This window comes from Aulonocara sp. 'chitande type north' Nkhata Bay, linkage group LG20 (genome assembly GCF_057382095.1).
Source record: "Aulonocara sp. 'chitande type north' Nkhata Bay isolate Kocher_YH1m ecotype deep benthic linkage group LG20, A_spYH_male_GT1.1, whole genome shotgun sequence".
Lineage (NCBI taxonomy): Eukaryota > Metazoa > Chordata > Actinopteri > Cichliformes > Cichlidae > Aulonocara > Aulonocara sp. 'chitande type north' Nkhata Bay.
In genome coordinates, this window is record NC_141363.1 from 8,839,803 (window position 1) to 8,865,678 (window position 25,876).

At 40.1% G+C, this 25,876-nt stretch overlaps 2 protein-coding genes across 2 annotated transcripts; one reads left to right on the plus strand and one right to left on the minus strand.

The window, feature by feature from the left end:
• Nucleotides 1-840: 840 nt before the first annotated feature.
• Nucleotides 841-14,037, minus strand: dalrd3 (DALR anticodon binding domain containing 3). Its single transcript, XM_086277258.1, has 13 exons — nt 13,610-14,037; nt 10,810-11,117; nt 10,197-10,507; nt 9,091-9,149; nt 8,876-8,977; nt 8,731-8,795; nt 8,356-8,414; nt 8,186-8,268; nt 7,974-8,100; nt 6,822-6,880; nt 6,555-6,671; nt 6,405-6,473; nt 841-4,585 (listed from the first exon to the last, which is right to left on the minus strand). Exons 1-13 carry the CDS (start codon nt 13,844-13,846, stop codon nt 4,466-4,468), a joined length of 1,716 nt encoding a protein of 571 aa, XP_086133384.1. The 5' UTR covers nt 13,847-14,037; the 3' UTR covers nt 841-4,465.
• LOC147305152 (uncharacterized) lies at nt 13,396-25,625 on the plus strand. Its single transcript, XM_086277943.1, has 4 exons — nt 13,396-13,869; nt 17,519-17,654; nt 17,740-17,958; nt 19,038-25,625. The coding sequence occupies exons 2-4, from the start codon at nt 17,562-17,564 to the stop codon at nt 19,209-19,211; spliced, it is 486 nt and encodes a 161-aa protein (XP_086134069.1). The 5' UTR covers nt 13,396-13,869; nt 17,519-17,561; the 3' UTR covers nt 19,212-25,625.
• Nucleotides 25,626-25,876: the final 251 nt, after the last annotated feature.

The following is a 25,876-nucleotide window of genomic DNA, read 5'->3' on the forward strand; positions in this document are numbered from 1 at the left end:
CACTTATCTCCATGGAATTTCCCATAATTGACCGCATGGGCTCTTATCTAAGCTACACGCTAATTGCTGACCTAAGCCAATAGTGAAATTCTCCACTAATGGCATTATCATTAATGCGCTAAACCGATTTGTCGGTGCTCCCTCCATTAATTAAAACAAGACCAATTATCCAAGCCATCACCATCACTTCTTTTTACAGATATTTATTTTAATCATGCAGCTATTATATCTACTAACTCACATCCCCCACTCTTTGTTTCACTGTGAAAGCATGTTTTTTAAAAAAAACAAAAAAAAACAAAAATACAACAGATGCAGTCATTAATAATCTATTGCTCCCACACGTGTAAGCACCACAGCTTTTAAAGTCATGACTACATTTAACAGTGAGAAGGAAAACTAATAGCAAGAGTGTGCAGTGTGCATGCACATGTGTGTGAGTAGACAAACAAATTATTTTGGGTGAGGCATTTCCAGCCAAGCAACAGTTTAATTGAGTTGCAGGCCAGCGTGCAATTGCACAGAAAATCGGATGTGACCTTCAAATTTCCTGATTCGAGTCCACATAGAGGCCATGTGATGACCGCTCCTGCAGCCACTAGATAGTCCCTAACCCCGTGTAGTTATTTCAGTTTTCATAGCCTGAGCTGGCGAAAGTGCACGCACTCTTTACGTAAGTAGAAGCACAGATACTTGTCTTACAGATGGCGGCATGTTTTAGGTCATTGTCATGCTGGAAGACCCATCCGATCCGTAACCCATCTCCAGTGTTCTGGCTGTGGGAAGGAGGCTCTTGTCCAATGTTTGCCACATGGGCACAGAACCAATCTGTGGGAGCCAAAATTCAAGCTGGGTGGGATCTAATACATCTTTCACTCAATGACATTTTTTTCCCATGGATTTTTGGTTCATATTCTGTCTCTCTGCATTAAAAATGAAACTACCATAACAATTAGAGTCTGTTTATTTCTTTCAAACTCACACATCCATTGCACATTTCTCCAACTGTATCGTGTTTCATAAAGTCACAATCACACATCTGCATCTGTATAGAATTAAAAATGACTGAATGCTCCAGTTTTTCAAACCAGTTTACTGAGCAAAACAAGGATGAGAGTTGTGTGTCATTTACAGTACACAGGTATACAGCTATACATCGACAGCAGAGATATATAAGAAGGCGCGGGGTTAAAGTCGCAAGGTATCAACAAAGCACGGGCCTTATAAAATATCAAGATGGTGTCTTATTTTTCCTGGAGCACTGCAGACTCAATAACTATTTCATAAAAGCAAGTAAAACCATAAGTTTGGCTTGAGTCAGAGTTAACGAACGCTTTTCTTCTATAAATGAGGAAATAAATGATCAGCAAAAGGGAGAGGGGGTCTACACAAGGGAAAAAGACAAATTACACATGACACTAGCGGGGTTGTATCCTCAGTGAAGGATCACTGTTAGCAGCATACAGTGAAGTGTACATATCTGTGCAGTGAGCGAGTAATTGTTGAATCCAAGGGCAGCGGGGAGCAGAGCACGAGAGGATTTATGTATAAAACATCAGTATCAGTATCACCATCTGTCAGACACTGAAGCTCAAGACAAACATACAGTGAGAGAGTCTGTCATGCTTATTTTTAAGTCTGCAGAAGGGGAAAAACACACATAAACTGCGGGTGCACAGATGTGTGTAGGCGAGAGTTTGGCAGCGTTATTTACATTCAGATGGACAAATACACTTACGGGGCAGAGGTGCAGAGATTTTCATTAGAGGGGAATTAGTAGGAGCTCGGCTGTAAATAATGCATGCAGCAAATGCAAAGCAAGGTCTCCAGATGGAATTTCACTTGGTATGATCAAAAGGTTCAACAGATGAAGTTAGTGTTTGACTGCATTCCTGACAATTCTGCAGTCATCTTTATAGCTGTCTGGTTTGCAGTCAACAAGACTTCGTGTCAATTTTTTTATGGGGAAAAATATTGTCAAAGTCCTTGGACTATTTGTGCGACTACACTGTATAATATAGCCCTGAATAAAATAACAAACAGGGCCTATAAGGAGGGAGTCGGCATAAAAGACGGAGAACAGAATGAAGGATGGGTGACCGAGGTCAGGTGTTAGGGCCTGAGGCAGCAAACATGGCAGCAAGAGAAAAATAAAGCTAATGTAAGTCAGCATCGTTCTGTTTAGACATGGTTGCAGTGCAGTAGTGTAGAGTGTAAGAGGAAAACATGACAGTCTCTCTGCAGATCCTCTGCTTTAATACTGTGGTAATTACAGCAGCAGCTAACAGGACAGCTACTAAAATAAAAACAACACATTGTAAACGTCTCATTCCCTTTTCTAAAGAAAATAAACTAACGGAAAAAGTTTGCTTTTTTAAATCATACATTTACAGGGTCAAACAACATTTCATGCAGTGAAAAGTAAATCTGTCAGATATTTGTGATCAATAACACTGGACTGTACTATCATAGAATTAAAAAAAAAATGCTATGGCACATTTGTTGGTCACAAACAATAAAAACTGAACGATCAATGTTAGATCCTTATCATTTCACTCCCAAAATTTACAAATAGCATTTTTGGCATAAAAGTCATACATATTGTTATCATGCCATTTCATGCATGTCCTAAGATTGTGACACGATGCATTACGTTTGTCCATAACTGTCCGAAACAGCTGTTTCATAGTAACATCTGTGATTTGTCAAGCAGGATAATAATCATGTGAACACAGTGATTAAGACTCAGATGAAGAATATATATTCTGTACATTTCTCTCTATTTTTTATGACAATAAATATTTCTAAGTGTTGATAAATACAAGGTGGTAGATTTCCATGAATGGGGGCATTTAACATTTGGAGAAGACTCATAAAAGTTGATTTTCTTCCTTTAGGCAGTGACTAAACAGTTACATGTGTTCTAAAGAGGATTTAACTGTTGTTGGTGACAGTGAGTAGATGGGTAATAAGTAATAAGGCAAGTCTTAATACAGATCAGTTGAGACAAACACCTTAATTATAACTTGGCACCAAATATAAATTAAAGCTACTGGCTAGTTCAGATTTGGGGATTGTTATGTGAAAAGGACAAATACATTTAATTTATGGTTAGCAAATTCAAAAGGGCATACCAGCTCTGCCAATCTAATTTAGATCCTGACGCCTGCTGTGCTTAAGGGAAAGACATTTTCTCCATCATGTAGTAACAAAGCCAAAATTAAAAGAAACATTCTGACATTATGGGAAATGTGCTTACTTGCTTTCTCGTTGAGAGTTAAAATAAACAACAAACAAACAAACAAAAAAAACCCCAACAGACTAATATCACCAGTAGCTTACTCGTGTCTCCAGGCAACTGGAGGTTTCCAGGAAACCATCCAACCCCTTCCAAATACTGAGTTTAATGCCAAGTTTTTGTACTGAAACAAACAGGTTATAATGTTCCAATTAGAACACTTTAAAAATTCATAGGTGGACTTTGTTATCTTGATTTAGAGCCAGGCTCGCTCTTTTCTCACTTGTTGCGTTAAGATAATTAGCTAACTAACTAGCTGAGGAAAGCTAACTAGCTGTAGTATCTTCCAATTTCTATACATCCAAAGGGTGCCAAGCAATATGTCTTGCGTAGCATATTATGTATATCATAGTGTAGTATACTATATACCTTAAGTACTTGTTTAGTGTAGTGTAGTGTGTATTGTAAAGTGAATTTAACTGGCTAAGTCTTAAATCAAAAACGGCAAGTTATGCATTTTATGTTAAAGAACATGAACTGCTAGCAGCTATATTTTGCAATCTTCTGACCGCACATATATTGCCAAAATTTCTAATAGTAAACATGACACTGTAACAGGCATATACTCCAAGAAACAGCAAACCATGTCCATCAGAAAAAAAGCTGCCGCTGCTGGCTAGCTAGCAATTGGCATGCCATCACTGTAAATGACTGCTGGTTAGTGGCATCGCCCCTTTTTCTATGTACAGAAGACTGACACAACTGAAATGCTGACAGGTAATTATGCAGCACTTCTGTAGCTGTATTTGTAAGTGTGTGAAGAGATAGTACAAAAGCACACAGCTTGAGACAAGGAAGAATTTCTCATCAGTCAGTAAGAAAGCAAATAAGCAGCAACCCAAATGTCAAAATATTTCTTTTACAGCATACAAGCAGCTTAAATTGTCCAAGAAAATCTTTCAGCCCAGAAAAAAAAACAGAACAGGATCCACTTTATATAATGTAGTTACACTATTCATTGAAATAACCAGACAGTTAGAATATGTCACAATACACTGACAGGGAAATGCAGAAGCGGGACAGTGGGCAAGTGAAATGTCATAATTTGTTTTAATATTGCCAAAAAAGGTATCAGCTAGACACACACAATACACATGGATGTGGTGTGTGCGTAGGGAAGGCAGGGAGGTAGAGCCAACAGTGAAGGGTGGGTGAATTATGTCGGGGCTATAGTTGCCTGATGGGGGGAAGGTTAAGGGTGTCCAGAGCGCTGTGGTAGAGCTCTCTCAATGCTCTCAGCAGATACAAACGACAAAACATTTGGTTGAAGAGATGAGGCAGTGGCTCCTGCAAGCAAGACAGACAAGAAGAAAGACTGAGAATATAGCAAGGGTATGTGAGGGAGTGAAAATACAGAGGAACAAAAATAACAATAAAACAACTGCTGGCTTCAAAATAAACTTCAGTTCTTTTCTGTCTGTTACAGATGTGGTCAGAGGTGGCTCATCATGGGCATGAATATCATGGTAATTTCAGGCTTTCTTTGACGTGTTCTTTTTCCAGAGTGTAATGAATGCACAGCATAGATCTTTAATGACTTAAAAGAAAACAGGAACAGGGTACATAAGTTTGAATTTATCTTGGATTTTCTCTAATCCTCCACACAATTACAGAAAATTAATTATTCCACCCTGGAAAAAGACCAGTTAAAAAAAAAAATCATTAAAAGCCTCAAAGTACTAGGATGTTCATGCATTAACGCAGTGGTTCCCAAAGTTTTTTTGCTAGGCCCCTCTTTGTTTTACAACAAACATTTTCGCCCCCCCACCCCACGCACACTCACGCACGCACGCACGCACAAACACATCCTCCAACCACACACACCCATATTTTGCTCCATTGCGGTTTATTTCACACCTCAGACATTTAGTAAACAATTAAGCAAATACAAGTAATCTGCAATAAATTACAGGTAGTAAGAAAATAAACTACTAACTCTTTTACGCTACGTCCACACCTACACGGTTATTTTTGAAAACGCAGCTGTTTCGTCCACACGTAAACGGCGTTTCGAATCACCGAAAATGGAGATTTTTTAAAACTCCTTTTTTGCGCTTCTGTGTGGACGAGGAATACAGAGTTCGTCACGCAACGTCAAAGGTATGTGCCTTTTTTCATGTCAGGCTGTGCACCACGTTATTGTTTACATGAGATGAAATGCAAAATAGCAGATAGAGACAAAATACTGTTAATCTGACCATCTGCAGATTTTACACGCTTACATATACACACACAGTTACTGTCCCTCCGTTTAGAAAGGCAGAGGCGTCACGGTGGGATTATTTTATGTGTAGTTGTTTTTTCCTGTGTAATAATATTCAACATTGCTATCAATACATTTTTCAAAAAAAATGCCTCTCTGTGCAAAATGGGTTTAAAAACATGAACAACTGTGGGATACTGTTTGTCCGTGATTTGAACCGGGGAAACAAATTTTGGCAGGATCAGCCTGATATTATTTGTATCCCGCTGTAACCTTACTGTATAAAGAGCTAACATCTCCAAAATGTCACCCCTAGTTAGTCATTACAACAAGTGTTTGTGAACTAAAAATCAAGAAAATTGTTTGTCCGTGATTTGAACAGCCCAGCTGCTCCCAACAAAGGGAAAACCAATTCTGCAGGGAAGACCTACCTCGGCACTTGTGCAGGTGAAGCCAAAGGGAAGATATGCTTCACTATATTTTCTAGTTTTTGGCTTAGAATGAAGTTGGTTTGGAAACATATTCAGCTATTCAGCTTCATCTCCTGCTTTGCAGACCTTCCCACACTTTGGGAAGGTCTGCATTAACGAATGAGTCTATGCAATCTTCTGACCACAACTATATTTAAATGTAGTGTATAAGAAGAAAGGGAACACACAAACACACAAGAAAAATCACATAAACGCATAAGCAAATAGATTTTGCAGCATTCACACATAATCAGAAAACCCTACTGTAAGCATATTTGCTGTGGTAATATATAATTCAGAAAATGATTAAGTGTATGTATACAGACAAATATAAAATCTACTTCTTGTGGGACAATATGTATAATATAATCCAGTTAATTTGTACACAGTCCCCTCTGTAAGTACACACATACATATATGAGTACATCCTTACCCCCAGTACGTGGACCCGGTTGTAGTAGGAGCTAAAGTCTTTACTGAGCGACACGAGAAATTTACAGATCTGAGGAACACAAACATGTGTATGAGTTATATAAACATCTGCAACAGCGGACGTATCCACCTTTTCTGTTATTGCTCTTACCTGTTCAGTTTTTATGTTCACTCTGGCTCCACCCCCTTCGCTATCCAGAGCCTGTCCCGATTGTTCAAGCAGCTCCGAGAATGGAATGAGGTAATTGAACAGGAGAAGCCATTCACCCTGTCAGTTAAAACACAGTCACATGGTAGCGCTGTAGGATTAACACTGCATTACTAAAATTTAGAAGTTACAGTTTCTAATATAATTAAAATTAAGAAATATAATCAAATTGTAGAGAACAGCATATCATAGAAGACACTAAAGTGGCACCTCTTCTTTCAGAGCAGAGAAGTCCAGCTGGGAGTCCTCTGGGATTTCTGGGTAAAGACCTGCAGATAAAGAGTCAGGAAAACTAAATGTAGAAACATTGTGATAGATTTTACATTACATGTTCAACATTATAGACATATTGATTGAACCCAAGAGACCAAGCAATAAGCCAAGTATCCCTTCATTTAGCTGTGGATGAAAGCTTTCATTCTTTTGGACCCTGCATATCAAGGACTGTGCACTTATTTAGGTTTATTCTCATCTTTTAGAAATAACTCTCCCAGTCATCACAGGCATTTACTCTTCATCTAAAACTCATATTACCTTTGGTGTACCACAAGGATCAGTTTTAGGCCACATATAAAATTCTGTTTAAAATGATGGCACTTCAAATCATCCAATGTCAGCATCCTTATTCCCTGCTAGTTTGTTTTTAACCTTTATTCAACCAGGAAGCCAAACTCTTGAGATGGGCCCAGAACCACTGTGTTGCCAAGGTGTCACCCCTTAGAACAGCTGACCCACCTTCTTCTTCAGCAACACACCTGAAAATCATCATTGTTGTTCCCTTTTTTCAAACCACATCTTAACATGGAGTTCACATGCAGAATAGAAACAATTCCAGCACAATTTGATCCAGCTCAAAGCTTAGCCCTACCTAAGCTTTGAGCTGGATTTTCCAGATTTATCAGATGACATCACTCATATCTTGGTTTCTCATGGATTTTAAGATCTGATTGACACACGTGTGTAAAGCACTTTTTTGTCTGACTTGCTTTTTTTTCTTTGCTATTATTTTTTATGATTGTTTTTGTTCTGTTTTGTTCTGGCTTCTTAATATTCATAACAACATTTTGTGTTTTGCATGTCCTTGGATACCACCCTAAAGCAGCTAACCTTGCTTTCTTATAACTGTGACAGAAATAAAATGCTCCACATGCAACATTATCCACCCACTGAGCAATATCGATTTCTGATTTATTTATGCAACAAAACATCACAGTCCCGCTGAACTATAAATAAAACTCGTTCTGGCTTTTAATAAGTCTCTCTTTCTCTTCAGACTGGGTGAGGTTAAAGGAAGACTGCAATCATTGGCCACAATGATCTGAATTACGGGAACATTTATTTACAGAAAAGCACAGCTCTCACCTTTCTCCACTCCTCTCTCGTAGCTGTCGAACAGAGTGTGCAATCGGGCGCAGTTATACATCACAAACACTCCTCCTCTGGGCCCCTTGGTCGACACACCGCCTTCCCTCTTGACGTCCAGCGTCACCTAAACATATGGCTGTCAGTCAGTCTGACTTAGCGCGTTAGAGCATGGCTGCTTGAAAGGGAACAGTGCTGTACTGATGACTCACAGGACTAGTGTGGACAGTCGACAGCAGCTCGAATCTGACTGTAGCAGAGGTCATGACCTTGATGATGTCCTCCCACGTCTGACCTTCAAGAGGAGGAAGCACTTGTCTTCAGTTAATTCAGTTTACTTACAGTCTATATGCACAATGAGAATGCGCATAAACACACACACCTTCTACTTGATCTCCATACTTCATCTCGGAGGCCTCTTTCATCTGACCTCTTCTCAACCTGGAGGAGAGAAGGAAGAATAGAAGGCTCATTAATACAGGGAACCGAGCTAAAAATACACCACAATTACACGCAGACGAAGAAAAACATCAACAGCGTCTTATTCATCACATCTGCAACGTTACGGTGCAGGGAAGATGATGGTAAGAGTGTTATTGGTGAAAACAAACACATCTGGTGGGGATCTGGGCAGGGTGTGTGGAGGAGTAACAGAAATGACATGAGTATGTCACAAAAAGGATGAGAGAGGACAAAGGATAAAAAAATAAATAAAAAAAAAAGAGGCAGCACAGACAGAGGAACTGATGTGTCTTACTGCAAGTACTGTGCAGCAGTCAGGTGTGAACCAGGAGTCTTCACAGGCCCACAAACAAGATGCCTCTGCAGAAACAGAAAGCAGAACAGGTAAAAATAGGAACCCTTCATCACTGCAGTGTGTGTGTGTGTGTGTGTGCAGCTACCTGTGTGTGTTTGGCTCCGCTGGCTCTCCACAGCATTGCTATCTGCTGCTGGCGGAACTCATCTTGACAGGAAGTCACATGTAACGCTGTTACCATGGCTGCCTATGAAAGAGGCAGTGACAAAATTAAAATCAGTGCTTTGTCTGCCCGTTTTATTTTGTTTTTTATTAATAATTTTATATTAAAAACAAAGACATGGAGTGTGTTTGTCTCACTGTGCAGTCAGCTGTGGATAGGTCCAGTTGTGCCAATTGGGAAACGCCGTCTCTGTTAACTAAAACAGGACAACAGTCTGTCAGCTGTTATTATACAATATACCCTGGACACAGTCTGTTTGACCTGCTCCCCTCAGGCAGGAGGCTCCGGTCCATTCGCACCAGAACCTCTCGCCATAAGAACAGTTTCTTCCCCTCTGCTGTTGGACACATGAACAATAACCGTATGACTGTTCCCACCACTAACACATGACCCTACGCTGTGTTCACTGCATCATTCCATGTTTGGCACTGATCACCACCTGCACTCATGTATATATCATGTATATATCTATCTATCTATCTACTTAGCACTTTTAATTCTTATTCTCATTTTTATTTTCATGTCTATTTAAGCTTAATTTATAACAGTATTTATAACAGTATGTTTGCACTGAAGCACCGCAGCAATTTCCTAATGTTGTAAACCCGCTCAACATTTGGCAATAAAACCCTTTCTGATTCTGATTCTGATATGAAATCTCTGTTATCTCACTCATCTTTTATCTAAGCTAAGCTGCATCAATGCAGTTTTATTACTTTGGGAACTAAGCTTGCTGGCTTTCTTGGAATAAGTAGGTACCCCTCAGACACACACACACACACAGGAGAAAGTTGGCTTAGCTTAACGTAAACATAAAACAGTCTTCTAAGCTCACTAATTAAACGGGAATGTTATAATTATGAGTGCCGCAAGTTATTCTTGGCCAGGTGAGAAGCTTGCCGGAGCCTCCTGGCAACCAAACTGGAAACATGAAGTTTGAGGTCACTGGCTCAGCAAGAAGCAATTCTGGCACAAATCCTCAGATAAAAATAAAACAGAGCTTGATTTATTTGAGTGGACTGCAATTAGCTTCAGTAAAGAGAAAACTGCCAGTTTCATTTTAATTTTTTTTTGGACAAGCAGGAAGATGAGATATAGAGATTTCTAGACCTTGACACAAAAAGCAACAACTGATGAAAAATATTTGTCCTAGATTTGGATAAACTGATCATTCTTCATGATGAGGTGTAAATGAAGGCCTGTGGTAAGCAAGGGAACAATGGGGGAAAGCACTCAGACTCACCCGTGCAGGTGCCAAGGCTGGGGTCGTATCCCGGCAGCCCCTCCTCTTGAAAAACTTGCTTCAGGTTGATCCTGAGTGCTCCTTCGTTCTCTCCCTCCTCTGCTTTCCTCCCTCCCCCTCCGCTAGCTCTCCTGCCTCTCTCCATTTCCCTCTCTCTGTATTGAGACTTCTCTAGCGAGTCCTGAATCTTCTCCTCCCGCTCTTCATTCGTCCAATTACCCGGGGCTGTCGGCCAATCGATTCCCAGAGCTCGGAGGAAACTGATGATGTCGCTGTCTTCAGGAAGTGTTGGGCAGAAGGACACGGCATATCTAAGACAGGGAAAGGGATTAATTAACAGTTGCATCCATTGATGGTTAATTGATTAGTCTATAGATTATCAAGAAGCCAATGGTAAAATCTTTCAAATGTCCACTAATGCAAAAAAGAGAAAAATCAGCTAATTGTCACATTTGGGAAGCAGAAAACAGTTAATTTAGGGAATTTTCCAGTGTTATGATGACTGTGTTATTAATTCATTTTGAATGAGAGAAAAATTAAAACCAAGAGGACTTTAAAAGCCCGACATTTCTGTCAAGGTTTACAAGGTCCAGGTCCATTAAACCAGACTCACCCCTGTCTTCTCAGCAGTGCCCCCATGTGGTCAGCCAGAAGAACAGTCCTCAGCTGGCCTAAACTCATTGTGTCAGGACTGGGTGTGTTGGACTTAGGGTGCAGTGCGGGGCAGTTGAGCACCACACAGCCCTGCCTCTGACTCAAGGGCTTCAGGTACTCTGCAGCTCCACCCGCCAGAACGGCCCTGAATGTGGCAGCCCGATCCACCCGTACCCTTAGACCTTCACCCATCACCTCCCCACCAGCCACAGGGAGAACCCCACTACCACGAAGGGACAGCACTCTGGACATCACTGCTGGAGGGACCTGGGAGGATGTAAAAATAGATATAGGATGTCACATACAAGCAATAAGAAAAGTATAATGTATGAAGGGCGTTTTTATTGTTTTTATAAGTATTAATGGTTGTCTGATACATGACACATTCACGCAGTTATAATCACACAATCCTCCCCTAGCATTAGCATTGTATTAAAGAATATTTGCAAAGAGGTTTGCAACTTGGGGGGTATTTTATGACTCTGACCTCTAATTTGAGTCTAATGTCATGCAATCCTTCTTCATTCAGCTTAGACAGATATCAAAAATCAATTAATTCAAAATCCTGCTGACAGGCACCAGTCCTTGCAATCATTCTTTGGCTACCTGTTAGCTTTAAAAATTAATTTTAACATTTTATTCCTGGACTTTAAACCCCTACATAGTCTGTCCCCTGCCTATATCTATGAGATGTTATTTTAAATGAGTATGGCTGCTGCCCACTAACAAAGCATATTCTTGTTAGTAGTCTGTAAAGCTTGTTTAGTCACTAAAGATCGAGGCTTTGCAGTCCAGGTCTCACAACTTTGGATTTCCCTGCCTGAGCATCTCATCCAGGCTAATTTTGTAACCTCTTTTAAATCTCTTAAAGCACATGTTTATCATCCGCTTTCTATAACTGCTAATGCGGAATCTTTTTCATTTTTAAGACCCAAATGTGTATAAATGTTTGTTTTTCCTTAATCTTTTCAATTTTTAATTGTTTTTAAATTCCCACTGTAGTCATGCTTAACTCCAACTTCTCATATTTGTTGCTTTTATTATTGCTAAGCACTTTGTAACATTGTTTTGAAAAGTGCTTCATGTTTTATTTGTTCTACACACATTTTTGCAAATGAAAAAAAATGCACACCATTCTCAGTATGTCTCAGTGGAAATACCTCGGTGTTTATATCAACGAGGACCTTAATTGGAACACACATACGGACTTCCTCATCAGCAAAGGCAGACAGCGCCTCTATCATCTGAGGCGTTTAAAGAGGTTTAAGATCTCCAAGAACATCCAGAGGAGATTCTACACCGGGGTCATTGAGAGCATCCTGTGTAATAACATCACGGTGTGGTACGGGAACTGCACAGTACAGCAACAGAAAGCCCTGCAGAGGGTCGTGCGCACAGCTGAACGCACTATGGGAACATCTTTACCAACACTGCAGGACATCTACGCTGAAAGGTGCAGATCCCGGGCCATCAGGATCACTAACGACTCCAGCCATCCCGCTTACAAACTGTTCAGGCCACTGAGGTCAGGGAAACGCCTCTGTAGCCTGAAAACAAGAACTGAAAGGTTCAGGAGGAGTTTTTACCCACAAACAGTGAGACTCCTCAATCAAAACACAAATCGGACAACATGATGGACAATTCCATACACAGTATATAATTTTCTTTTGAGTTTTATCCTTATTTTTATTTGTATTTTATCATTTACATCTGTATTTATGTAAATACGTACACTATAGCTCTTAACTATTACAGCGTAATATTTTACATGATATTATACATTTTTATACTTTTATATAGATATTTTTTTTTATTATAAGTTTAGTAAGATGCACAGTCGGGGGGGGGGGGGGGGGGAGTACTTGTGTTGTACTAGTTATAACTACATGTGACAAATAAATAAAGAATTGAATTGAATTGAAAAAAACATTAGATAATGGAGTCTGCTTTAGAAATCAATGCCAGTGCATCTCTACACTGTAAACAAAACGAGTGCATTGTGGAACATAACACATGCACAAGGATATAAACAAATATGTACTAATGTGTTTCTTTTTTAATCTTTGCATTGTCATATTTTATGGCTGAAGAGAACAAGCTTTAAACGGGGTCTTTTTGTGCTCTGTGTAACGCAAGTTGCAGCACAGCCAGCTTGGCCTTTCTGTCTATCTGACCTATATTGTATGTGTCAGTCATGGGTTAATAATTACTGCTGGCTGTTAGTGCCTGGTCGATGATGATGTTGGAGCAAAGTCAGCAACCTGATCAATCCACGGTACCAGGCCCTCTTAGTATCATTCAGATGTACCTACTGTTTTGTGAATTTAGGTGTTATTTATGACACCGTGTGGCATTCACGGGCAGTCGGAATCACCTGAGCACTTTAAAGCTGACAGTTCGGTCCCTCGCTCCTATTGGTCGAGTCACGTTCGAAACAGCTGAAAACACCTTTATTCGTTTTTAATATCACTGTATTACTGCGCGAAACGAACTAGCACTAACATAAACACACTAGTGCCGAGGAACTACACCGCTTAGCGGAAGAATAAAATGAAGAGCTGTTTATCGGAACTTCAATGTGTTTAAGCAGCGGTATTCCCGCTGTCTGGTGACAGCGTCCGGTTTGACTAGATTTAAGAAGCGTGTTCAGAAAGCGCATTGAGCGGCTTAGATACTATTTAGCGCTATGTTGAAATAACATAAAACAGCATGGAGTCACGCAGAGGCTAATATATCCAACAGGTATCAGTCAAACCAACCTGTCCGTCGGCGTACAGCGTGTTAAGCATCGTGGTCGGCGACAAGAAGTCCCTGTTTCGTAGATTTTTAGCGCTGCTCTCCTTAAACCAAAGCTTCTCTGGTTCAGGGAATACCCTGTCACCGTTTACACGGCTGGAACCGTGGACATCTTCACGCTTCCCCCGCAGCGCGGAGCTCAGAGCACGGACTGTAGGGGTGATGCGAAGGGGCGAGAGCTCCTCGATGTTCTCCATCATCACCACCACCACAGCACAAACAGGTGAGCTTTCTACCAGTCAGCTCATTCACCCTCTCCTCATATCTTGTGTCAAGGCGTCGTCCCGCTGCTCGCGTTGAGACGGGCGAAGATGAGCCTGATTTTGGGTTACGCTAGCCGCACGGTTGCTCGCTGGTTGATGTCAGATGTTGCGCTGCATTGCCTGTTTTCTCTGCGGAACTAGTGAAATGTAATTTGTGTTTTCCTACGACATACATTCGCGTGTCGGACCAGCATGGCGCCATCCAGTGTTAGGTGAAATAACTGCAGTAGTTGTGCCCCAAAATTTGTGCATACTGCTCTCTGTACTGAGACTCTGGAATTTTGTTAGGGTTTGAGCTCGCCACCTCTTATCCAGTGAGGGAGAAAGGTCAATCATAAGGTGAGCCCACAACTCAAAAGTTGACCCTGGTCTTAGAAACCCAACATCATGAAATCCTTCCATCAGGGGTGAAGTTTAGTTAGATCATTTTCTTATTGCTTACTTTTTTTTTTTTTTGCTAATACAACCATAAACAGCTTTGTGTGTAGAAACTAAACATGCAGCAATTTTCACATTGATCATCTAAGCAAATGTTTTTTTTAAAGATTGTAAATAAAGTTATGGGTAGCACAAAGGAAGGTCCTTACAGCAGTTCAAAGACATGCAGTTAGTGCGGTTAGGTGAACTGGTGATTCTAAATTAGCCGTAGGTGTAAATGTGAGTATGAATGGTTGTCAACCTAGCAGAGCAGCTTTTCAGTTATTAAATACAAAGCTGAGTGCAGAGAGAACCACAAACAAGTAGCAGCTGAAGACAGCTGCAGCAAAAGCCTGGCAGAATATCTCAAAGGAAAAAGCACAGCATTCGGTGATGTTCGTGGGTTCCAGGCATCAGGCAGTTACTGACTGCAAAGGAATTTCATCCAAGTATTAAAAAAGTAACCCTTATATTTAAAAGTTTGTAATTTTGCCCAAGTAATGTTTGATCATTTTGATAGGTGTATAGAGGCAAAATTATCAAAAATAGTCTCTGTCAAACAAATTATGGACCTAAAGACATGGAGATCCCATTATCTCTATGATTTAAAGAGACGAACTGCAGAAAATGTGTCATTGTCCCATTAATGACACGCTGCATTTTGAACAAAGAAAAGGAAAACAACAATGATGAAGCTAGTGTCAGTGACGGTCACCTAGCTTGGAGAAAAGTCCTCCTGCAACTGCACACAGGTGCTAGAGGACATCCATCTGCAGAGGTCAATGGACCATAACAGGAAAATGCCTTATAATGTCAGCTCACAACCGTGACTGAAATAATCAGTTGATGAAACTACAAGAAAAATCATGAGATCTTGGAGTGCTACCTAGTTCCCTGCACTTTCTGCCTCATCAGACCACTGACTGTCTGACAGCTGTCAAGTGTCTCAGTCCACATTTCTTCTTATTATAAACTACTAAGGTGATATTCAAGGAACTTTAATTGTCTGAGCTGCTGTTGAGGCAGATAATGCACTGCACATTACGCTTGGAAATTTGATTTCACTCCAGAAATGACAGACAAAATGGATTTAGTAAATGTGAGCAACAAACACGACTTCGTGTTACATGGCTTAACACCTCTCGTGTGAACATGCAGCAACCTTCGGTTCACAGGAAAGAGATGAGTCAGTATAGCGCTGACGTCTGGATGTCCTGATGGTGTGCAGTTAGACGTGCAAAGTCTTGTTTTCCTGTGTCCTACAAACAAAATGAAGCTTAATGGTTTAGTGTTTGGCTAGCACTCTGGCTACATTAATCACACTGAACTGAAATAAGGTTAAAAAAAAAGTGTCTTCTGTTTATCCCGGCTCCCTTAAGTGCTGCTGGTCAGATAAATATGGCAAACACTTTATAGTTCTTGATGTTCTAAAGCTGCAGCAGAGAGCTTCGACACTCTCATCTGATACAGGCAACTCTAACATTTAAAGTTTGTTCAAACAAAAGAAGACTTTTTAAATGTAAAGTAGGGAAATGAGCCCATCTTCTATTAACCTCTGGCTACATTAGCCGTAGGCTCAGGGACAAAGACTGCCCTCTGTAGGATGAGTATAGCTAAGAAAAAACTACTGACTTGAATCACACACTTGGTTAGTTTAACCCTCACTGTCACTCATAACTGACCGAGAGCTCATAACTAATCTGAGAAATGAAGGGATCATTTCAGGAAAAGACTCCGTTCCCTTATCCTGAAGGTTTGTTATTTTGAAGGAATGATTTGGAACCAGGCAGTGCAGAGCGACTGCAGCAGCTGTGCTGTAATACTGCTCCCGCCTTGATTTTATTTATTTATTTTTTTTGGGGGGGGGGCTGTCAAGTTATCTGGTTCTGCATTTGCATGATGTCCAAGCCTGTTGTCCTATATTTACTTTTTTGCCTTGGGGCAGTACCTGATCTGTTAACCGATTGGTTCACAAAGGTCCATCTACAGTACAGTGGATTACACAATACAACCCTTCACTTTATCACGAACCTGTTTTAGCCCAAGCATTGCTGTAACATAAGACTTGCCTTAAAAGCACATTAAATAACATGCCTAAACTTAAAATGCAACTATTTACACCAAGTAGGTGTGCCATGTGTTACCATACACCTGCAGACAGACCTGCTCTGATTGGATGATATATGTGCTCATCATTGTTAGGTTTTATTGAACCTTTCCAGTGTTGTTTAGACGGAGAGTTAGACTTTGACTTCTTTCATTCAGAGTCAGAGCACAATCAGAATACATATCATAAACAATATGTGATACTGGGATGTCCTTTGCTTAGCAACATAAAATCCATTAGGCGAACATGTTATAGTTAAATAAAAGTAAATTAAACTAGATGTGAAGAAATATTTTAGTTTGTGTGTTGTTGTGTGTAATATTTTTTTAAATGACTTTTGAGAGCAATTAAAACTAACTGAAGCAATTTTGTGCACTACAATAATTAAATAAAGTAAAGCTGTGAAGAAAATATCCCTAGTTTTAGTATCTGTTAGTTTAGTATAAAAAATAAAGTATTAAAACTTGAGTCATGAGGTGTTGAGAGACTGTTGGAGACTCTGAATGTCTACAATACTATGACACAATTTGAGTGAACCGCTTTCCAAAAGTTGTTTTTATTCTAATACCTGTACTAAGTTTCCTAACTCTAGCCTCTGACACATGCCCTCCATACAATAATAATTAGACTTAAACCAAGAGGGAAACTAATTAAACCGAAACTAAAACAAACCTTTTTTTTTTAACGATAAAAACAAACATGAAATAAGGAAGCACCCTCTGCAAACTAAACATAAATTAAAGAACAATAATAGAATCCAATAAATACGAATAAGACTACATATCTGTGATAACTTGGCTAGAAGGTGAGATTTGTAAATGACTATTTGTTTTCGCAATTTTTGGCTGTTTATCGGTGTTTTTAGTGTGTTTACTAGGGTTGAGAGTGACTGGCGTGACGTGGATGACGGTATCAGGAGTTTAAAAGGGGGGATGAGGGGGTGGGAGACAAATAATCCTCTATTTGCACGTCGTCTTCCGGCGGAGCTGTATGACGCACGGGGTGCAAAGATTAAATAAATAAATAAATGCATCTTTTTAAAACGGTGTTTGTGTGATTTTTGTTTGTTTGTTTTTGTTTTTTAGTAAGTTGAGACGTGTTGTTGGGGTAATTGAACGCAACCCCAGGATGCACAACTGGCAGGAGAACGAAATCCGAAGACTGCTAAGGATCCGCAACTTGATCGCGGGCACGGCGAGAACTCCGCGGTTTACCGGCGGATAAACAGCTGCTGGCGGAGAGGGTCGTCCGCGGGTCACTGTACCACGAGCAGAAGACCCGCTGCGGGACCGAGCGCGTCGTCTAGCTGATACGTAGACAGCGACGTGATCTTCGAAATGCCCGGGGGAGGAACCCGGTGAAGCGCCATCCCCAGCACCTACACCCGCCACGCCCACCTCCGCACCGAAGTGCAGTCAGGGACGAAGTGGACGACAGAGGGCTCAACAAGCACCTGGGCCCAGCGGAGGTGGATGACGACGAGGACCAGTACAGCCCACCAGAACACGTGCACACAATCAGCCCCGTGAGTTTGATTCTGTTGCAAGTTTGCAGGGGCGGTGCTAGATGCTATCAATCAAGCGCTGGTATCGGTATCAGATCGATTCTAGTGCAACAGGGTCAATACTTAGTTTCTGTCCTCGAAGTTCAGTACTTCTAAACCGAATTGTTAATTTTTATTTTTTAAGAATGGGGGGAAAAAAAACTTTAAACTGCACTCTAAAAAATGTCTGAACCATTCTGTTGAATGTCTTTATTTGTAGCCTTGAGCACACTGAAACAACAAGCTTGTTTGACGTTTGAACTTCTATGGAGACCAGTGCATTTAGATTCCAGTAAAAATCACTAAAATAGTATAAATAGTATGTGAATTGGTCGTGAGGTGCAGATATCACATAGACTGGTTTAAACACACTACTGCACAGGAGGTTTTGGTCCAGTTACACTTTACTCTGTTTATATTCTCTATACAGGTCTGGCTCCACAGAGTAGCTCAAGCCTTTTACAGCAGGTAGTGAGGTCTGTGGGAGCTACATCATTTTTTCTGTGCACATTGAAAACCTACAACAAAGCCCAAGCGTTCATGGCTATTCTTCAGTTTTCAAATTATCAGCAAAGACCATGCAGAGGTGTTTATTATTATCCCATATACTTTTGATGTTGGGGTTTAGTGGAAAGGACTTTCTGAAATTGATCGGCATGCCCTTGCATGTTCTTAGTATTTAGGTGTAGGTGGGCTTCATTGTTGCACACACATTGTCTTTGAACACAAATTTTCACAGTTGGATCCACTCTGTCAGATAAGCTAGCTTTTAAAAGAATGCCATCAGATTCCTGCATGCATTTAAACTGACCTCTGGCCAGTATTTGGGTCTCCAGTTCTTTATCTAATCTGTAGGAAATCTGCATAAGGATCAGTATCACTTATTCAATATTCTGTCCTTATCAGGAGGCTGTTTTATTGCTGGAGTTTGTTCTATTCACCAGAGTAGATTTGAAGGGATGGTCGACTGTAAGACCGGTGGCCATAGTTTCACTTTGAGCAGACAGATGAAAGGGTGTCACTGTCTTCTAATTGCATGCTGCAATGTCTTTGTTTTACAGCACACGGTGATGGAGGAAGTCTCCACATCAGTGTTGGCGACGGATGCCCAGATCAGAGAGATGGACGCCTGTTTGCAGAGGTTAAAGGAGCATGAGAGGGAAATGAAGAACAGTCTCATGAGCCAGTTCATAGCCATGAATGAAAGAATAGGACGTGACACCTCAAACTTGTGAAAGACTACTGTCCAAGTTTCCTTTGCCTTTGGCTCCTTCAGGCTGCTGACTGACTCGTTCTTGTGTGAATGGCACTTGTTCACCACTTGTCCAGTGCCTCAGCCCAAATTAACCTCAACTCTGTTCAGTTGTAGCTACTACTGATCCAGGTCATGTTCACACTTTTGTTTTCTGTGAATTGATTTCAGTCGTTAGTTAACCAGTACATATTTTTAGATGCATACTGTAATTCAATTTTATCGTACTAGCAAAGTAAACGTAGAAAATGAATAGCTGGTCTTTCTGGTTCTGCCTTTGCTTTTTGATAACACAGCCTACTGTGGAAGACTAAATAGAGTGGCTTTCTTTGTGTCAAAGAGTGCTGTGTGTTTTCTTTTCTTTTAAATTTCCCTGAGCGCTCTCACCTTCTGTGTAGCTGTGTGTAACTCAGATTTTCATCTTGTCTACAAATGACTAAGCAAGAATGAAAATGCAGTAGGCATGTTTGGCTTTTCTGAAAAATTCTTTTCTATAGAAATGCGGGTGGTTTGATCTACATTCCTCTTCACTCTCAGTGCTTTTGAACCTTTTAAGCTTCACCATCATGCTTCTGGGATCTGAGTTGTGTGAGTCTGAAAATCTGCATTTGGTGGATTAATACCTGCAGCGTGAACAGAAAATAAAAGATAGCTGAGTTAGTCTAGTGTCTGACACGCGGGTGGGTGTATTCCTCCACCATCCAGGCCAGACATGTTTGAGTGAACACTGAAATGTAACACAAAGTAGGAGTGCGCTCAGCTCCAGATCTTAAACATGTATCGCGTGCCCGGTCTTGACAAATATGAAAACAAACAGAATACAGGCACCAGATGGGAAACATTCATTTTTCTTACCAAATATTGAAAGCATATTTTGGCTGAGACATCATCAGGATAGTCTGATGTATAATAAGATGAAATAATATTTTAGAATATAGTATAATAATTGTATAGAAATATGAGGTGAGGTCCAATCAACAAAGAGGACACACCGGCACGATAGAGAGCAGGCTAACCACCCAGATGAGAAAACTGCCATGAAAGAACAAAACAAAAAACATCACGTCATCATCCACAGTTAAATACTACAATAAGTTATAGCAGAATAAAAGTCTAACAGACTTGTATGAAGCTTTATCCCAATATGTTTGTCTTTATTTTGAACTGACCAAAACAGAATCTCTTATGAAGCCAAATATGTGCTCTGCTTGTTGAAAGGTTTCACCCTCTTTCACAGGGTCGGTGATGGCAGGTGTGGACTCAACACGGAACCTGCTGCTCAGTCATTTCCTGCGATCTTGTGGAACTGTTGAATTACAGGTACTCCTCTGTAGGTGATGCTGTTTGGTGTAATTGAGGGCAGTTTTTTCCTCACTCTTATAGATTAAGCAGCCTTACCCAACAATGGATATTAAGAAGAACACGTGTACATATTGTGTGCTGGTTTGTGGAAACAGTGGGCCACACTCATTTGTAAAAGCAGAACAAATTGCAGCTGCTGCTTTGTGATGTGTTTGGAGGAAATGGTAAAAGCTTGTAATGTGATTTGACATTTACAGGACAACATGGGTTGTCACGAGCTTTCTGAGAAAGCATTGTTGTCATACATAAACCAGGTAGTAGTACCAAGAGGACGAGAAAAACCACTGTTATTTACTGTACATATGTACCACTGAAACCGTCGGTGGTAGAGCGCATCATAAGCAACGTGCCACAATGGGCACTGCAAGAAAAATAATAACTTTAACTGTCAGTTTAAAGTTTGAGGTTTATTAGAAATACCTGTTTAGCAATACAATTAGTTTTTTTAAAAAAAAACAACAACTACACACATTTTAAATATTGAAAGTAAAAAATAATTTTCAGCTGCCTCCTCAGTTGCTGTTTCAGGTGTCATTCTTGGCTGACACGAAATTCCCGGTTGCGTTTCCTGCTCACAGCAATCCGGGAGAAAACGTGTCATTGAGGAAAAACACCTCTGCATTAGTCAGTCGAACCACTTTTGCAGACCGGCGACAGAGTGTCACATGACCTTACAGGCGTTAGTTTCACTTTCTTCACTGATTCAACAGAAACAAAACCACAGGTCTGCCCTGCGTGGGCCGTGATGGTGAACAGCGAGACAGTAGCTGTTATCAAAATGGGTTTTCTCAGTGACTCAGCTGGGTATTTTTACCCCAGATGCTTTTATAGCGTTCTTTACTGCCACTGGTGTTTTGCTTTTACTGTTTAAACATGGTTTTTGTTTCGTGTGAGAGTTTTGAACTGACGTGACATGAATTCTGTCTTAAAAACATTTCAAGGTGACCTGCAGTGTTGAAGCGTAATGTCTGATGTGTGGAAGGAAGGAGGATGCCCCACCGGGCTGATGGGTCGGGGGATGTCTTGTGCGCCGTGGGATGGAAACGGACCCCATAACCAGCTGGGGCTCAGAATCACAGCTGCATTATGGGTTCCGTTACAATCCCACCCACAAACAGAGGGTTTCAGCAGGGCTGGCCTCAGGTCAACACGGCTAAAATAAAAAGAAAAAAAAGAACAAGTTAGAAACAGAAAGTAGGTGAATTTACATGATATGTTTGAGAGCAGTGATCAAACTCAGACGACCTGAAACGGAAAAACATGAGTGAGCTTTTCGATGCATTACTTCATGTTTGTTTTGCACTGACAAATGAGTAAGGCGCTTTTTAGTGATTTGAAATTGAGAATTGTGGCTTGTTTCCATTGTTGGGCTGCGCGAGCAGCTGAGGGTTTAGATGATTCAGTGGCAGTCGCAACACTAACTTCCGCTGGCTCGTTTTGTTCTGGTTTTTGGGCGCTGACACGACCTGATCTCAGACCTGCAGTGGTTCACAGTGGATCTGAATGGAAATTGTGTAACCTCCACCCTGATGTACTTTAAGTTATTTGGCTGAAATGTGAACAATTTAAAGAAAAAAAGATGTATTTCATCAATGAACAAGTGAAAACCCACTTTGTGATACATTTCTTTTTTTTCTTTTTTTTTTTTTGATAAAGTTTGATCATTTTCAGCCATTTATTCCGACTCTCTAACTGCTGGTTTATGCTTCTGCAGAAGCAGACATTTAAGCCTATAAGGCGATCAGAGTCCAGTGTTCTTTATGCTGTAACATAAAAACAACCATTAAAATCACCCAGCCACTCAGGTCTAACTCGGTGATTTAAAAGTCCCACACAGATTCAGACCGATGCGAGGAGATTTAGTTTATCACTCCAAACACGACACACCTCCCAGTCACACAGCAGCTTGGCTCATTACAGTAGCTTAAAAAAAAATTACAGGCTCACCATTAAATTTGTAATAAAATGGACAAAGATGTTAGCGAGAGTTATGGGATACAAACTGCTTTTTACAGAAAACTCTTATTAACCAAAACTGGTTTCTGGAACTGATAATAGATGCTTTTGTAAAGTCTTCTGTTCTTTTAAGTTAGATAATTTACTGTGTTGCTGTCTGATTGAACGCTCTTAAACCAGAGTGCGTCTTAAAGAAATACTCCCCTTAAAGGTTTGGTCTGCTTGAGGGGGAAAGGTAGCAGAACAACTGTACGGCTTTCCTGAGAGGCAGGAGTCAGAAGAGGAAAAAGTCGTTTTTGTTTTGACCCAAATAAAGCATATATGTTAAAAAAACAACGTGAGGTTCAGCTTGTCAGCTTTAAATCCATATCCATATATCCAGATATTGAAAATAGACCCATCACTTACTGTAACTACAGTCATAAATAAGACTATATAGGTATTCTAGCTTGAAAAACCAGTTTTGTGTTATCAGTTGTCAGAAAGAAAAAGAAAGCAAACAACAGAGGGGGCGCGGGAGGTCAGTCTGACAAGGAAGAGCTGATAGAAACGATAAAAAGGAAGAAGAGAGCAGACGAGAAAACTTTAAGGAAGAGATTTCCATCGTGGGACTCTTCCTGTGAAGCCTGAAATATGCCTCACTCTGCCCTGTAATTAACAGCTAATCCAGGAAAACAAAAGACGAAGTCACTGAAAGAAAGATGCCTCGCAAAGGAGACAAAACAGCAGCAGCTCAAAGATACTTTCAGTTTGTCTTGTCGGCTTAAACCCCTGATTTAAACCTGACGACTTTGTAGCTCTTCTACAGTGTGTGGGAGAATTAAACAAACCCATCCGTTGCAATCAATTTAAAAAAAAAAGCAAACTGTGTGTGGGAGGAATGTGAGGAAAGAGTTAAAGTTAAACTGAATAAGGAGAGAGAGAGGTGGAGCCATTCAGAAGCCAAGCAAGAGAATGAAAGCAAAGTGAGTGTACACAAGGAGCTGTCAGACACACGGCTCATCATTAGATTCAGTGTTGCTGAAATTTAAAAAGCTTTTACCTAAATGTCGAGCGGCTCACCTGCGCGTCTGAGTGCTGCGTCGTCCTCTGCAGTCCCGTCTGCCAACAGCTCTGGGACTCCAAACTTCCTCTTTAAATACTCCACAGATTCATTTCACTTTCACTTCTCCTGAGGGCAAAACTCCTCCTTTCCTTCCTTTATCCACTCCCACTGCCCCAACTCGCCTCTCGCCCTCCGCACAGAGACGGCAGCTGGTTTTCTTTATTTAAAATGCATTCTAGGCAAACAAAAAACACCCACAATTGGTGTAAAAGTTCACTTTTATGTGCCTTTTCTGTTTAAAATTGTTGTACAGTAAGCACAACCTCAGTGTATTTAAACTTTAACTGATTCAAATGCTTTCATTTCTCATGAAACAGCCATATGTTTTATACAATGTTTTATTGTCTGTAGTACATATAAGTGACACACGATCAGTTTTTATGACTTAAATACATTTATTTTCATTTTCATTCTCCTGTAGTGACTGTAAATTAACATATTTTTATATTTTATAAAGGATCAGATTATTCAGATTAAAAAATACAAGTTTAAGTGCATGTAGGTTTTAGTAGCTGATGTAATTTTTAAAAAGTCAGATTCATATCTTTCAAACAAATTAACTTTCTTTTCAGTGAAAACACTTCTATGGTGCTTAAAAAAAATAAAACTGGAAAAATCTGGATTATCCAGGACCAGAAGATATTCTACTTTTTACCTTTTTTTTTTTAATGCTGTGAGCCTACACAAGAAACGTTATTCTCTTTCACTTTGTTTTGGTGGATGGTTAAATCTCCACAACTTAAACCTACTCAGTCCTGTTTGGGTTAACAAATAGGGCATAAGAGTGTCGTAAATAAGTAAAGGTGCATTTTTAATTTAATCTCATGAACTGTTGTTGTAGATCAGGTTTTAACACCACGCACAGATAATCAAACATCATTTGTAAAATAATTATTGGACTCCGTTTTTTTTTTTTTTCAAATTTTATACAATAAAACATCTGATTGAAATTATACTCAATTGTTTCCACTGCAAGAGAATGCAGTGTGTATTATATTATATATCATTTTCACACTGAAAGTAGGGTAAGGAAATGAATCAGTCACTTTAAAAAACCCAGTCATAATTAGAATCTGAAACACAATATATGAGAGATATAGTTCTTTATGTGACTCATTTCCTTACCTTACTTAAATGATATATAGTTTAACCAGTATGTAACCATTAAACATGTCAACTGTATACCAATTTGTTTATTCCAAAGACTACATAAAATGCATTATTAATTTTCTACAGCTATGAGTAGCCGTAGTAATGACTTAATACTCATAATAGTAGTGACAACAAAGGTGGTGTTAATTGTAACTATTAAAATGGGCTAAAATCAGTTAATTTGGAAAGTTTAATATTGCATTGTAATATCGTAACCATTGTTTTATCTGTGTATGGTTTGGGTATGTCTCACAATGTCGGTAGAATGCTGCTGAAAAGGATGTAACATGAACAAATAAGCTTAACCCTTTCAAACGTGTTCTCATCTGAAGGTTTCTTGTAACCAGAGTGAGCCTTTGTACCCGACGACGGTCACTCAGCATTAAAGGAGGCATTGTGGGAGTTGTATCGCCTATTTTTACAATTATTTTGGAACAAATGAAAACCTTAAAAAAAAAAAAAAACAGCCTCTGCCATAACCACTGCACCCTTACCAGAAGTAGTAGGAGAAGTCACAGAAGTGACTTTAAGTACAAATGGTGGCTTTATTTCACAGATCGGGGTTCGGTTTCACATGTAAAACCTTCATCTATCCATTGTACTAATTGAGGCATGTAAACTGACTCTTTCCTGTGTGTTAATTACAAACGTCTGCGTGCGACATGATGGATGAACCGAGGGCAGGTGTGACCAACAGAGTGTGACCGGACAACTCCCATCAGACAGTCTGCGTTTCAGCCTGGAAAGTCCGGGAGATTCAGAGGAATACCTGATGCTCTCTGGAGACCTTCAGCAGATAGGAAGATGTGGAGGTAGGCGGAGAAAGGGTGGTGGCTTTCTATGTGATGGTGGAAACCACGGTCCTCGAAGCAAGATTGGACTGAGTGGCAACAAACAGAGCTTCTCTGGAAACTCTAGGTGGGCAGATCCATCCAAATGTTAACACTATACCCGCACAGATGGAAAAGAGTATTGATCTGATACTAAGTTCACTGAATTGTGTTAAACTATTTTATTAAAAGGATTTAGTGGTCATTAAAATGTGTTCAGAATTTGCAAATTGAGGATTTCTT

Excerpts from the sequence above, each read along its gene's own strand:
- dalrd3 (XM_086277258.1), bottom strand. The coding sequence starts at position 13,846 with ATGATGGAGAACATCGAGGAGCTCTCGCCCCTTCGCATCACCCCTACA. Across the intron at positions 10,508-10,809 it reads GCACTGCTGAGAAGACAGGG|ATATGCCGTGTCCTTCTGCC; the intron begins GTGAGTCTGGTT and ends TCCCTGTCTTAG. Across the intron at positions 6,474-6,554 it reads TGAACATAAAAACTGAACAG|ATCTGTAAATTTCTCGTGTC; the intron begins GTAAGAGCAATA and ends TGTGTTCCTCAG.
- LOC147305152 (XM_086277943.1), top strand. The coding sequence starts at position 17,562 with ATGCACAACTGGCAGGAGAACGAAATCCGAAGACTGCTAAGGATCCGC. Across the intron at positions 17,655-17,739 it reads CTCCGCGGTTTACCGGCGGA|CTGATACGTAGACAGCGACG; the intron begins TAAACAGCTGCT and ends CGCGTCGTCTAG. Across the intron at positions 17,959-19,037 it reads ACGTGCACACAATCAGCCCC|CACACGGTGATGGAGGAAGT; the intron begins GTGAGTTTGATT and ends TTTGTTTTACAG.